The sequence below is a fragment of the Hesperophylax consimilis genome, chromosome 13 (genome assembly GCF_061612785.1).
Source record: "Hesperophylax consimilis isolate HC1 chromosome 13, BYU_Hcon_1.0, whole genome shotgun sequence".
Taxonomy (NCBI): Eukaryota; Metazoa; Arthropoda; class Insecta; order Trichoptera; family Limnephilidae; genus Hesperophylax; species Hesperophylax consimilis.
Window position 1 is genome coordinate 34,832,394 of NC_142848.1, and position 15,037 is coordinate 34,847,430.

Consider the following 15,037-nt stretch of genomic DNA (forward strand, 5'->3'; position numbering starts at 1 on the left):
AGCCTCTCCCGATCTGGCACGTCACGCAGTTGATGGGCAGGCGCGTCCTGAACACACCTCTCCCGACAAACCCGGGCACCCCTGTTAAATCACCAACCGTTAGTAGCGAACCTCTTGGGGTGACCTATGGCAGAGGTGTTGGTTAGTTTGGTACCCAAACCCACCTCTTAAATTGAAATATATATTTTAAATCCTCCATTCGAACAGAAATGTAGGTAGTTATACTATTTGACAAAATTATGCGTATACCATAACATAATATATTGTCAAAGTGTTACTTTTATCCAAATGAACACCACACGTCTATCCACAAACAAATACTTCTAATAGAAGAGCAGTATAAATAAAATCATAAAATATAAAATGAATTATTATGTACATTATTATGTAATGTACTAAAGTTTTATTATAAATAATGGTGATTAACTATGCTTGACTCGCTAGGAAATCATGTCTTTAGAGAAGGTGCTATTTATCACATCACAGTTTAAAACACAATATTACAAGATATATCACATCACAGTTTAAAACACAATATCAAAAAATATATGACATCACAGTTTACAGCACAATACTACAAGATATGTTGCACTTTACAATATGATTAAATTATCGTGTGATCACCCTACATGCACTTAGGTTGCAGTTAAACAAGTACATCACTTCGTTTTTTGGCTAAGTTATGTAATATGGGTCAGTGAGTTGGCAAGTTACTAAATGGAAACCAGTGTCCTCTGTTCAGCAGATTGGAGTTGCCCTGAAACGAAAGTAAGGCGAAGAGTTAGTAGGTATAAGAGATCATGATTTTGAGTGTTGCTTTCCCTTTCGTTCTTTCGTCATTTTTGCAACATTTAGTAGTCGGTTCCATAACCGATAAAAATATAGTAATTCCAACGACAGTCATTCACTTACCTACCCTTTTTATGTATTTTAACTATTATTGTAGGTATGTAGCTGAAAAAACTAATAATCTATACTACTAAAAAACTAGCTTTTACCCGCGGCTTGGCTCGCGTGGTATTAGGAAGAATTGCCTGTACAAAGAATTTTCCCACGAGAATGAAACATCTTTTCCGGGATGAAAAGTCACTGTCACGTGTCACTTCCTAGTCCTCCAAAATCACGTCGATCGGTTGCTCTGTCGCGACCTGAAAGAACAACAAACAAACACACTTTCACGTTTACAACTATCGTATGCATGCATGTTCCGTTTACACTGTATAGTGGCAGATACTCTCAGTATCGTCCCTGTGAAAGAACACTATTCAGAATCGAAACGTTACTTGAAATGTATTTCCTGACCAAATCTGAATATCCAGGTACCTCTCCACTTTCCCTTTACTTATCTCCCTCCCCTCTCACTCTCTTCGGCGTCACAATATACCCTAATTGGGGTAGGTAGGTATCTATGTCTTCACCTCAGAGAACAGGCCGTTTCTCAGACAAACTTTATACGCGTATTTTTCCTCCTTTTATTAGGGCATCTCCAACAGTCGCATAACATTCCTATGGATGGTCCCTTCGTTTTCTCGTCTCAAAACTGTTGAAATATTGTATCTACACAAAACATAATATTGAGAAAACTGAGTTTGAAGATTTGAATACCTGAAATCATTAGATTTTGTGATCTAAAAACAAGTTTTTTGTTACATAATACAGTATATTGGCATGTACTTTAGGATAAGGCTAATAAATGTTGGGGAGATACAATATCTGTGCTGATAAACACAATGCTTGGAGGGTTTTAAATATATTTTAAAGTATATATTTAGGAAGGTAGGTTTAGGAGATGAAATATTTGAACCCTTAAAAATATAGGCTGTCTTTGGTTCATTTCAGTACTTAACTCATTTTCGACTGAAATTGGAGATAAAATATTTTAGCTATAAGTCATCGTTTTGTAATATAATCTCCCTTGATCCAAACGGTACAAGCAGCAAGTTCTAGTGAGTTGTCACATTATGAAATTACATATATTATATTTTTTTACTATGTCAGATCAGATCTTTCGCTGGCAGGACGATACATTCAACCATTACATAAAAAAATATTCGGACTTACTTGCATTATTCAGTAATCAGTAGGCGAAGCATGGATCATTGAATAATGGGCTGAGATACGTGACTTACTGATGAATAGGTAATGATGGGACACCATGCCAAATTATCTATAACAAATAGGCGAAGATTGCTTCATGCATATTTCAATAGACTGTCTTAGCAAATAATGCTGTTGACGATTAGTATTTTACTGTATTTTTATTTTTTTATTATTGTTCATTGGATACAGAAATTTTATATGTAACATACGAGTATTAGGCCAAATAATGTATTAGGATATTGGATATGTGCACAAGACATGCAATAAAAAATAAAATAATTTTTTAATACATTAGCTTCACATAGGAAGCCCTTAGGAAAGGAAATCCCTCAGGATGCTTTGGGATGATTTTGGGGATGCAGTGTGGAGGGTCTTTTTAGGGAAAGGAAGTAGAGGAAATTCTGGGAAGGATAAAGTTGTGATGGATGAGTCTGAGTCTGGGGAGTCGATGTGTCCAGGAGTGACAAACGTATGAATCCATCGCTACCATTGCAGTGCAAGGTGATGGGTCGAGAGAGTCCGACTGGAGAAGTCAAAAGGTCTCCCTCAACCAGTTTCTCCCGATCCGACCCGCCACGCAGTAGGTAGGCAAACGCATCCCCCGCCAAAACCTAGACAAACCTCACCCCATGAACCCGGGCACCCCAAGTCAGCAAACGTAGCGAAACACTTGGGGTGACATATGGCAGGAGTGTTGGTTATCCAATAAATGGTTCCCAGGGCGGCGGTACACATACCCGCCTCGCAAATTGAAAAGTAAATGTACGTCGAGGATAAGCTGCAATACCGGCCGTGAATACATTATGGCCTGGTCAACATTAGTTTCCAACAAGGCAGTGAGAAACTAACTGTTACTTATATAGTCAAAATAATACGTTTGTTGTTGCTGCCAAGTCTTAAATGGTTCTTTTCTTATTTTTATTTTCCTAGCTGAAGTCCCCGGCGTTGCCCGGCCCTTTTCGCAGAGTTTTTTTATAATCAGATGTATACAGTAATTTTCGTCTTATTTTTAAGGTCAAGTGTATAAAATTTCAGAATAGATTTTCTTGATCGATTCATACTAACTAACTAACCAGCGATTTCTGGGCATATTTGGAGTAAAAATATTGACATCATTTTGCTGTGCATTAATTTTTTTTTTCAATTAAAAGAAAAATATTTTTTCTACCACATGTCGCCTCTGATCACACTGCTGCATGTCGTAACGGATCACCTGATACGAGCTCTGTTTCGTCTGTACGGTGCTGCTGGAACGAGACTGAGTGCGTATCACAACATTGTAAATAAATAAATTTAAAACTTATAATAATATTTGACTGAGGATTTGACTGAGGATTTAACCTTCCTACCCAGGAACTGGAATCGACTACTCCAACAACCTCGCCAAATGCCGATCGGGTACGATCGACATTTATTTCGTATATAAACTGCTGCAATATCATCCGATTTAAGAGAAATCCGCGTACGTCCGCTTGTGTGTACGCGATTGCCACCAAAATTTCATAGAATGCATTGTCATCGATAACGAGTCTATCTGCAGAGTTTAAGATCGATCGAATGCCAGGAAATGGGTTAATTTCCGCTTCAAAGATTTGCATTAATATATTACCGAAAACGAAAGTTAAATTCCAATAGATTTATTATGAAAATAAGTATTGATAATTTCATACTCAAACCTATGTAAATATATTTCAGCCTATGTACTCAGATAGGGCCCAGTAAATCATGTTTGTACAGCGCTCTTGAGGTTATTTTTTACAAAAACCGCGCCTTACAAATTATCCAATTATATTTTCTACTTCCGATTTAGTTGTCCGGGTTAAATCTTCCCCAAAGGAAAAACTTAACCCTTCCACTCACTTTTCCACAAATGATCATCTAGTCAATCAACATTATGTAAGTGCATTATATAAGTAAAATAAATACAAAACAATACAAGAACAACAACACGTCAACTCACCAGATATCAAATGGGAAAAAAAATTCACCGTCTCCAGATATTTTCATATCAGAGGGTTCGGCTCGGTAGAACTTCTAACAGGGCCTATAAATCCTACTGATCCCTCAACATAAATATTTAAAAATCTTTTGTTATCCTAAATGTATTCAAAATGACCGACTTTTGCATCTTTATATATAATTTTTTTGATAAATCTGACACGCCTAAATTTTTAATTAGAGAGCTAGGTATAATGCCAGTAGCCGAAATAACGAATGGTAATATTTTTATAGTCTGAGAATGCCAAATTCTTTTTATTTCATTTCCTAAATCTGTGTATTTTCTTATTTTTTCGTTAACAGATTTTTGAATATTACAGGAATTTGGTATAGCGACATCAATGATATAAGTTATTTTTTTAATTATTTTATTTTTTATTTTTTTATTATTATTAGTATTATATAGTTTTAGTGACACGCTTGTTTCCATGTCTGTACTGCAAGACGTTGAACGATAAAAACCTAATTATATTAAACGTATACAATATAGAACCGAGTAAAACTGAGATAAAATGGTAAATTGTTACCTAACTTGCAGAATTACATTTTAGTTCAATTTCCTAGTAGACGATTCTGCTGGAGAAAGTGTAATTGCTATTAGATACTAGATATTCCTGGTCGTATAGTTTTCTTTGTGCATAATATGCAATTATTATTTCATTGAGCATGCAGCTATTCATAAACTAGTCAATTTATATGATTTAAGATTTTCACGGCCAAAAGTATTTTTATTATTTGTTTTTGGGCTGTTATGCCGTGTTGTGCGAACTCCTTATTTAGACCTGATGATGGATACTGTAACGTTATCCGAAACGTTGGCTAAAGAAGAAGTTAGTGCAACACGGCATAACACCCCAAAAACAAATAACAAAAATAGTCAAATAGTCAATTTATGGTTTACACTTGAAACGTCAGGAATAGTTTATACATATAATTATGTCTCTTTCGGTGTCAAATTTTATACATCGGTACCATAATATGATCGATAAAGCCCTATATAAATACGATATTGGTGAAATCCTCCATCTATGGTTGATATTTGCGAGCACGGTAAACAATTGATTATTTTTCCGACCGAAGACAGACAAATTTTTAGCGTGGTCTCCATAGTATCAGATAAGCTTCGGATAACTGTAAATATACACATCTTTTTAATAATGTCGGTCGTTTCGCAAAATCAGTATTTTTTTAACAAACGGAGTCGAACTAACGAAGCTCTTAGAATTGAAAGGATTCGTATACGGGTCGAGTTGAATCCTTGCGGGCCAATGACGCTACATTGGTTCGAATAAAAAACCTCATTAACTAATTAACTCCCTTTTTTAATGTCAACAAGTAAATGTGGACTGCCAATGCAAATTTACTAGTAGGTTAGTATTTCAATTCATAATTGACAATATATTAATATTTTCACAGAACTGGATGACGTTTGACGTTGAATATCAATTCAAAGATAATACGGTCCGGTGTTGCCAACAGCGCGACCGTGCACGGGAAATCGGTTTAAAATCATCGGCAGTTACTTCTATCAATCCGATATTGTAAAGTTATCGATCTCACTGTGCTAGACGAGGATGGTGACCGGGGATGTCATCAAAATGACAAGTCAACACACCACCAAAAAGTGATATAAAGTCATGAAAAGTGATAAAACAAAAACTAGGTTAAATAGGTTACATAGGTAACTATAAAACCTAGTTTTTGTTTTATCACTTTTAATCACTCTATATCAATTTTTAAAGGTGTGTTGAATTTTCATTTTGATGAAATATCAAAATGAAAATTAAATTTTTTTTACTCTCCAAACACAACACATTTTTTAAAATATATTTCGAGAGTTTAAACGTGCGTGAAATATGACATTTTCCGACAAATGTTTTTGTAAAAAAGTTATCGAGTTTCAATGTTGAAAATTGATCACGTCACATCAAGTCACCCCATTTTTTAAGGTACTCGAACTTTTAGAGTACTATAATCTCTAATTCTTCTTCTTCGTATTTTGAAGGAAATTTTGTGGGTACCTAGTACCCGGCATCATCGGCGTTTCAATGTTTTTATTTAATATGAAAGAAATGCCATTGCATCTAATTTGTTTATTGTTTATGGTTTATTGTTTATTGTTTATTGTTTATTGTTTATTGTTTATTGTTTATTGTTTATTGTTTATTGTTTATTGTTTATTGTTTATTGTTTATTGTTTATTGTTTATTGTTTATTGTTTATTGTTTATTGTTTATTGTTTATTGTTTATTGTTTATTGTTTATTGTTTATTGTTTATTGTTTATTGTTTATTGTTTATTGTTTATTGTTTATTGTTTATGGTTTATGGTTTATGGTTTATGGTTTATGGTTTATGGTTTATGGTTTATTGTTTATTGTTTTACGTTAGAATTTTAAACCTCACTAGGACAAGCCTGTGTTGAGGTAAATAACTATCGATTGATATTGAAATGCTCCACAACTTATTGTGAAAATGACGTTGCGAACTCATAACAATTTCGTTTACCTAAAATAGCCACTCAATTAGGTAGATAAAAACTGTGCAACATTGTAAGATCATTGATTGGTTTACAGAGTTTTTGTTACTTGACACAAACAGTCTTTTCAATATTGCGAAACTATTTGTACAAGCTCAGGTTATAATGGCTAAAATGTAATAAAAATACACCCAAGATACAAGATACGAGGCAACTATCCAGACGACCTTACATAATGGTAATAAATTATACTGTAGAATACACGATATTATAACCCATAAATACCCCTGTGCATCGGCAAGAGAATTGCATATTTACAGTCTCTGATCTTTATAATTATTTAAACGTTTGTATTTTATCTTATTGTAGGTATTATCTAAATTCACTCTGAAGCAGTGAAATTTAGGTTTCTTTTGGACGTTAAAATTATACCTCAGTTGTCGAGGGGTAAGGCTCTCGACCAGCAATCCGAAGGTCGCGAGTTCAATTCCCGGCGTGCGCAAGTAAATTTTACTTGACGAATTTGTGCAAATTCACAATTTACTCATTTAAAATAATATGGTTTCCTGGGGTAAAGTCAAAACCTCCTAGATCACAAGGCCAAGTGCACAAACTTAGGGAGGTAATTCCGCACGACAGTACAAGAACAAAAAGGTGAACTACGTTTTTCGGCATTCCAACGTATTAGAGTAGTTTCAGGTAAAGAAGTTGAATCTTTTGTATGGAAAATATAATATTCTTCTTTAAAAATATTTTTGTATACCAGGTACTCCCCCGCCTTCCTCTTACCCATTTCCTTCCTCATCTCCTCCCCTCCTCACTACCTTCAACCTCACAACATACCCAAATTGCGAATGCCATAGTCAAACTGGCCCCAGGCGGTTGGGAGCAGTTGGGACTCTTGTGAAAACTACTTTTACCTTAACTGCGATTCTTGTGCTCTCGGATGACAGCACCGGTGACAAAAGTCACCGGAATCGCCCACCAGGAATCGCAGTTAACCAAAAAGTCGTCCATTCTTACCCCCACATTACGTCCCCGCATACTTAATTTCTACAGATTTTTAATAGTTTCTCGTTAACTCCTTAAGTTTTTAAGTTCCAAAAAAATATATATGTCATTTTTTAAAATATATAAATATAATACATTTGTTATGCTGAAATGTTAACTATGTGAAATTCTCTGTATATAAAGAAATCGCAAATCGCTACAAAAATTATCAAAAACACGTTTTGTTTTGTTATTTAATATGTTATAGGCATGAAAAAATTTACAGTGTATCTTTAAATTCAACTAAAGCATTCGTCGAGAGATTTTTGATCTATTTCAAACCAGTCGTGTTTTATTCAATATTTTAAAAATTTTCGCTTAATTATTATCGTTTTTTAATATTAACGAGCTCCCTCTAACATTCGTATTTACATATCTCCCTTTCAAAATATCTTTGAACGCTTACTACGGGGCCTTAAGAGATATTTTTTACGTACGTCAAGTTACTATAGGTTTCCTGACAAAACTGAGCTTTCGGCCCTTACTAACTTACTCTAGTAACGCTTACGTAATAACAACCTAACTTACAGCTTACAAGTAAGCTATAATAATAATAACATTATTAGGAATATAATTACACACAACATATATCTAGGTACATAGGTATAATAAATTTATAACAGGAACGTCATTTGATTACAAAAATGTAATTTGTCCTATTATAGAGTATCATAATAAAGTACTTATTTTATGTTTGCATAATAATTTATTCAATGTTACTAGTAGGTATTATGATTTGAATAAATTCTTATCATATGTTTGAATAATAATTTATTCAGTGTTATAAGTACTTGAATAAATTCTTCATCATTTAACGATAATTATATAACCTTAATAATATGCAAAAATATAGTAAGAAACGTAATAAAGTTTTATTTGTTTGAAATTATATCATTACTTGATTGATAATTGTTGTAAGAAAACACAAAGGCGCAAAGGTTTTTTTATTTCATTTTACACGATGTAATAATTTTCAGCGTATGTTTCTGATTCCTACCTACAAAAAGTCTTAATATGTATAAATGGGCTAGGTCTAATTCACCATTCCTCGCCATACAGATGCCGACGAGTTAACGAAAATTTCGGCTATTTGAAGCTTTTTCCGTCGTTGTAAAATCCTGTCAGTCGGAGCATTGATTAACACTTAAAATAATAATAATTTTTATTTATTATAATGAGAAATCTGTGAAAAAGACGATTGGGAATCTATGGCGGGCGGTATGTTGAAACAGATTGATAACAATCCCTCATGTATTTGATAGTATTATAGCGTTCGTGTGAGACTAGTGACTAGAGTGGAAGATACTACCAGTATCGCCCTGGTGTAAGACCACCATTCAGAATTGAAACGTTGCTCCAAATGGCTTTAGCCGTGTTTAGTGACTAGATCTGAATAGCCAGGTACTTCCCCACCTTCCTCTTTCCCTTCCCCACTTACCTTCAGCCTCACAACATTCCCCAATTGGGGATGCCATAGTCTCACTGGATCCAGACGGGAGCAGTTGGGACTCTTGTGAGGTATTCACTATAAAAAAAAAAAAAAAAGTAAATAGCGTGCTAAGTCGTAAACTTCTCTAAATAGTATAAAACAATTCGCTATCCGCATCTGTCTGTTTGTGCGCTTAGTTTATCTAAACTACGCAACAGATTTTGATAGAGTTTTAACTATCATTTAGAAAATTTCTCCCGGAAGGTTTAAACATAATTATAACATGCATATTATTTTTATGAAAAGTAGATAAAAATCGATGTTTTATAATCAAGTCAAATTTTTTTTTTCGGGAGCTTACATTGTTTACGTTGAATGAACCTTTTGAGATACATCAAAATAATGTAATACGGAATTGTATATCTTAAAACGGCCGACAGAAAATTCGGCGATGGTATAATATGTCTATGTCCCAAGGATAACCCCCAGCAACGACGGATAAACGTTAACTAGTTTTAAAAAAAAAATAATAGTGTGTTTATCTGAAGTGACCAGTCAGGTAAGTATGTTTTTCTGTATCTGTTTGTCAATAAAATAATATGTATGTTTTTCTGAATATCTTTGTAAATTAATAAAATTAGAGACTAGGAATTCGTAAATAATGTACAGCACCCTTGAGGTGACTTTTCACGAAAACGGCTCAATACAATTTACCAAATTATTATAATCTTTAAATAGTATAAAACAATGTGAAAAAGATTATGGACACTGTAACGTTGTGCGAAACGTTGGCTAAATAATGAGTTTGCACAACACGGCATAACACCCCAAAAACAAATAACTAAAATTCTTTTGGCCGTGAAAATCTTAAATCATATTAGTATAAAACAAAAAACAAAGTCACCATGACTGTTTGTGCGCTTAAATCTACTAAATTATGCGACCGAGTTTGATAGGGTTTTCACTATCATTTAGAGAATTTCTTCCGGGAGGCATAAATCGATATTATATTTATTGAAAGTAGAGAATATAAAATATAATATACCAGTTATTGTTATTATAAAAAGTATTGCTTGATTTTCCCGCCACCGTCGAATGTTTCCCACACTTTCCGGTAGATGGCTCTAATTCGACATCCATGAAAATTTATCGTTTGAAGTGATGAACATTTCCAATGAGTTTTCATAAAAAACGTGTTTATGACGCATTTATTATTTGTTATGTTCCAGAGTTTTTTCAACGTTTTTTGTAAGAAATCCATCCAGCGAGGAGTCGTAGCACAGAGTCATCTATGTTTGTTTTCTGAAGCTTTAAAAGTCAGTCGAATTACGAAACAAACGTCAGATTAGCGAAGGTCAACAATTTAATAATTATAAATATTTTTTCTTGATTTTACAGTGAAAACATTCACGGGTAGCGAAAAACCAGAAAATATTTTTGAAACCTCCTACTAACATAAATTTATTGGGATAATGTTGCTTGTGCAATGATGGACGAGCAGAGGATTGACGATTTGGTTAATTTATTCACTCGACTATCAATCAGTTAATACATACCTTTATAAAATTTATATAGAACCGTTTTCGCAAAATAAAATAAATTAATTTGGCAGCTTAAATGTATCGCAGAACTAATCCCCGTTATTCGTTTAGTTAAATTGACTGAGTGTAGAAAAGTGCTGTTTTAACTCGACCGTTTTGCATTTCTTCATTCGGTAAATTTGTTTGTATATTCCGTTGCAAATTCAAGATGGTGGCCGTTTTAAGGGTTGAGTAAAGGTTATTTTTTTTGGATTTGAATTTTCTTAATCATATTTTTTTTAACACCAAACTACCTACCTGGGTGAATAAAGTTTAAAATAAGAATTTCCATTGATAGAATAACGTTTCTTTGGACAAATTATGTAATTCCTTATTTGAAAATAAAAATGTCGCATAAAATATGTATAATTTATTACTTACAAATCTTATGAATTCAGTAAAATTTTGGTTTTGATTTAAATTAGATAGTGTTAGAAATAAACTTTTTTGGTCTTCTGTTATACCTACTAACTTTTTACAGAACTATAACCAAGTCTAACTTCGGCATAAACATTATATTATTCGTTATGAAAAAGAGTGTGAAAAGAAGTTGCACAAAGTAGATAACTACCTATAATGAAAAGTGTCATTTATATATTATTTCAAATCGTGAAAATATAAACGTACGTTGTATGTAATATGTAATGTCAGCTTGTAATTTGACCTGTTTTGTCGGCCATGTTGACTTTGAAACTTGTCTTACTCGATACTGGAATCTGGAGACTAAGCATAACATCTGTGAAGTTAGTTGTCAGTTGCGTTCTGCATTTCGCCTTCTCTCCTACTTTGCTCTAGTTTTAGTTTATGCCAGTTTATACATGGTTTATGCCAGTTTATGCTCTCTCGTTTTAGAGACAATATTATTATTTGCCCTTGTCAGTTTTTGACGTCTATCCCTTAAAATCCGGTGAAGGTGCCTTATATCTGTTTTCATAGTGAAATTTATAGTGCTTTATAATTTAAAGTGAACTACAAGTGAAACTACACCACAATGAGTAAGAATACTTTTTTTTTATTTAATTCTACATATTGTTATGTGCTTATAGTGATATTTTTTGTGAATGCCTCTTTCCTTATCGTTAATTTTGTTATCATTGATGTATTACAGTTCAAACGTCATGTAGAAATCTTGTTGACAGTTTATTACGTATATTTGTTTATCTTACAATGATTTACCATTTTTAACCTAATTTTTAGTGCATAGTAACTACTTAGGTACGTTGTTTATTACACTCCTGATTATTATGCTGATTATTACACTCCTATTTGAGTTATCACTCAAATAGGAGTGTAATAATCAGTGTTATCACATTTTCACGATCACGTTTTGAAGATAATTTACCAATTTAACCGGTGCTTAAAAATAAACATATTCTACAAGTCGTAATGTTATTTTACGTTTCAACTTATTATTTATACTTTCAGAAGTTTTCATGTTGTGAAAACCGGAAATGTCGCACTAAAATCCCAACTGGCTTTACCTTTACCTTGGCTTCCCCAATAGTTGGGCTATTTTGTGTTATGCTCAGTAGTGGAGAGGGGAGGAGATGAATAGAGGAAGGTTTGTAAGTACCTTTGGTATTTTTGGGGTACTATGCATTTTTGCCCTACCTCCTTCTTTAGCCAACGTTTTGGACAGCAGTGCAGTGTCCATTATCAGGGCAGATGTGTGATGTGCCCTGATGATGGACACTACCATGCTGTCCGAAACGTTGGCTAAAGAAGGAGGTAGCGCAACACGGCATAATACCCCCAAAACAAATCACTTTAATACTTTTGTCCGTGAAAATCTCAAATCATACCTATTGAAGAATACTTCATTTTAACTTAACTCCTAAGGCTTCTGGCATTATGACCATTATATCTCTTAAAAAGACGCTGTCAGAAGGTCAGAACAATAAAGGTTATGAAATAAGCTTTCTAATTTTAGTGTCAGAAATAAACATATGATTTTAGAAAAATTTAAATTTTTAATGCAAACACAATTTTTTTTCATATACATTTGTAATAAACATTTCTGCCACCTCACTTTTTTGTCGTTTCATACAAAAATAATTTTTTTTAAATTCGTAATTTTTTCACAAATTGCGGTCGAAACCTTCGGTCTCATCGAGGTGCCCATTTTAATTATTATGTAGAAATTCTAGATTTGAATACAAAGTGTAGTGAACCATAGAAATGATATAATATTTTATTCTGGAAAGACAATCATTCAAAATTGAAACAGTGCTTGAAATGGCTTTGGTGACCAGATCTGAAGATCCTTCCAGATCCTTCCACTCCCTTCACCTTACAAACTATCCCAATTGGGCATGCCATAGACTCACTGGCTCCAGACATTCGGGAGCAGTTCAGGGAGTTTTCTTTTAGTGCTGTATTCGTATAATATATTTTTTTAAGTTGGTGTTGTAATTTGAAAAATTTCCTTGTGCAATTGATGTGATTGATTCTCATCAGGTCAATTAATACTTAATTATGTTCTACTAATAATGTTAATAATTATTATGACGCAAGTCCCTTATAATTACATCGCTTCTTGTTGACTTATAATCCAGGAAAAGACCGGTCATAATTATTATGAAAATAGTCACGCATTCAACTGCTAACTACCATCATACCGCGGGGGTAGGCAGAGAGGATGGACCGCCAAACAACTCGGTCTCGGCACACACTCCTTGCTTCAGTCCCATTCTCACTCCCTTCTGTTATGCTGACTCTCGACATGGTTACATAGTCAAGTATTTGGTTCACTTGATCGTGCCATGTCTTGCTCGGGCGTCCCCGTCTTCTTCTACCATTGACATTCGCGTCATATTTTGATTAACACTCCTTTCTTGGTCCATTCAATCTTCCTACCCAATTCATCTTAGCGTCCCTTTCTTCAGTCTTGCATTCTTTGCGAATCTGCACATTTCTCACATGATCTTGTGGTTTTACCACAAATACGCCTCTGGGTTCTCATTTCTACAGCATTCAGTCTACTTTCATCCTTCCTCTTCCAATTCATGCCCCACTTCCATACATTAGGGTAGGTACTAACACTCCAAGGTGGACCGCTAGTTTTGCTTCTTTGGGGAGTTTCCTTCAATTAACTCTTCTTTCAATGTTCCTTTCATCCTTTCCATCTCTCGTAAACATATTTCCCAAATACACAATCTCATCCACCTGCTCCAAGTAGCTATTCATCATTCACAGCAACGGACTAGAGGTCCATACATAAGTCAGAAAAATACAATACAAAAATAAGCAATGCGTTTGAACCATATCGTCGTTGTTTACATCGAGGTTGAAAATCGTTATACTCTTGACCTCAAATTTATCTTTAGAAAAAACCTGTTTACTTCCTACTTGTAAAAATGTTTCAGAAATTAATAATATTGATAAGCGCATTGTAAGTATAAATAATAATAATAATAGCGAATAGCCATCCTTGATCCTTGTAAATTTCAATTGTCAATGTCTGGGACTTCATGAATAGGTCAAAATATACAAAAAAGAAGACGAGGGATTTTTTACTCCCAATGCGAACAATGCACCAAGGTCTCTTTTCTTGAAATACGAACGCGGTGGTTTAATTAATTCTGATAAGTTTATCCGAAAGACTATGGCCCGGTACATCAGTCAGTCCTTATCCTCACTATGTACGACATTCCTCGCTCAAATTTAAGCGGACTAAATCTGCCGAATAAGAGTTAATTTTTTAGACGCCGAGACGCTAGCATGTCAAATATGGTATTTACGTCTCACCAAAATACTTAAATTGCCTTATTGTATCACTATAAACCATTATATTCATCGAGCAATGAGGAATTTTGATGTTATTAATTAAAAATCAATATAAAATAGCCTGGTAAGGAATTATACGAATGATTTTAAAAGTTTCAACGTCAGGACAGTTGTTTTCAGCAGTTAGTTCGTGTCATAATTTCACGAAGAGTGCAAAACTAATATTATTTAAATTAAGTATCCTCGCATATATCTCTATGCTGATTGAAGTGGGGATGTTTATCAAAAATCAGTTCGTAAATTACACCCGCCGAAAAAAAAAAGTATTTTGAATGATGACATTAGGGAGCATATATATAAGACTAGCGTAGACAGTAGTTTGGTTTTACAAAGAAAATGAAACATGTTCCTTTATTAAAATCATAGACAATACGTGTAATATTGCTGATATCTAGGATTACGACCTATATACGGATTATGTTCCAAGCCGTGCTAATCTCGACATTACAACCTAGCGGAGCTTAAAATCAACTGATATACAGGACCTATGTTGGTTTTAGTTACTGGAACTCTGAATATCTTGTTCCGATGAATAATTTTAAAACCAAAAATTATGGTACATCGATTGGAGGCATCAGCTGGCTCATGAAATAATAGAATCAATTTGTAGAAACAT

At 33.9% G+C, this 15,037-nt stretch overlaps 1 protein-coding gene across 9 annotated transcripts in view; it reads left to right on the top strand.

Moving 5' to 3' along the window:
* LOC149418891 (aldehyde dehydrogenase, dimeric NADP-preferring-like) overlaps positions 1–15,037 on the top strand; it is a 136,874-nt gene that overhangs the window by 38,522 nt on the left and 83,315 nt on the right. Inside the window, exon 1 of one of the 9 annotated variants that reach the window (XM_089639061.1) lies at positions 11,431–11,630. The exons of the other annotated variants lie outside the window; for them this stretch is intronic. Coding sequence (XP_089495187.1) covers positions 11,627–11,630 — 4 coding nt within the window. The 5' untranslated portion in view covers positions 11,431–11,626. Of the gene's footprint in view, positions 1–11,430; positions 11,631–15,037 lie in introns of those variants that run through there. 9 annotated transcript variants of the gene reach the window in all.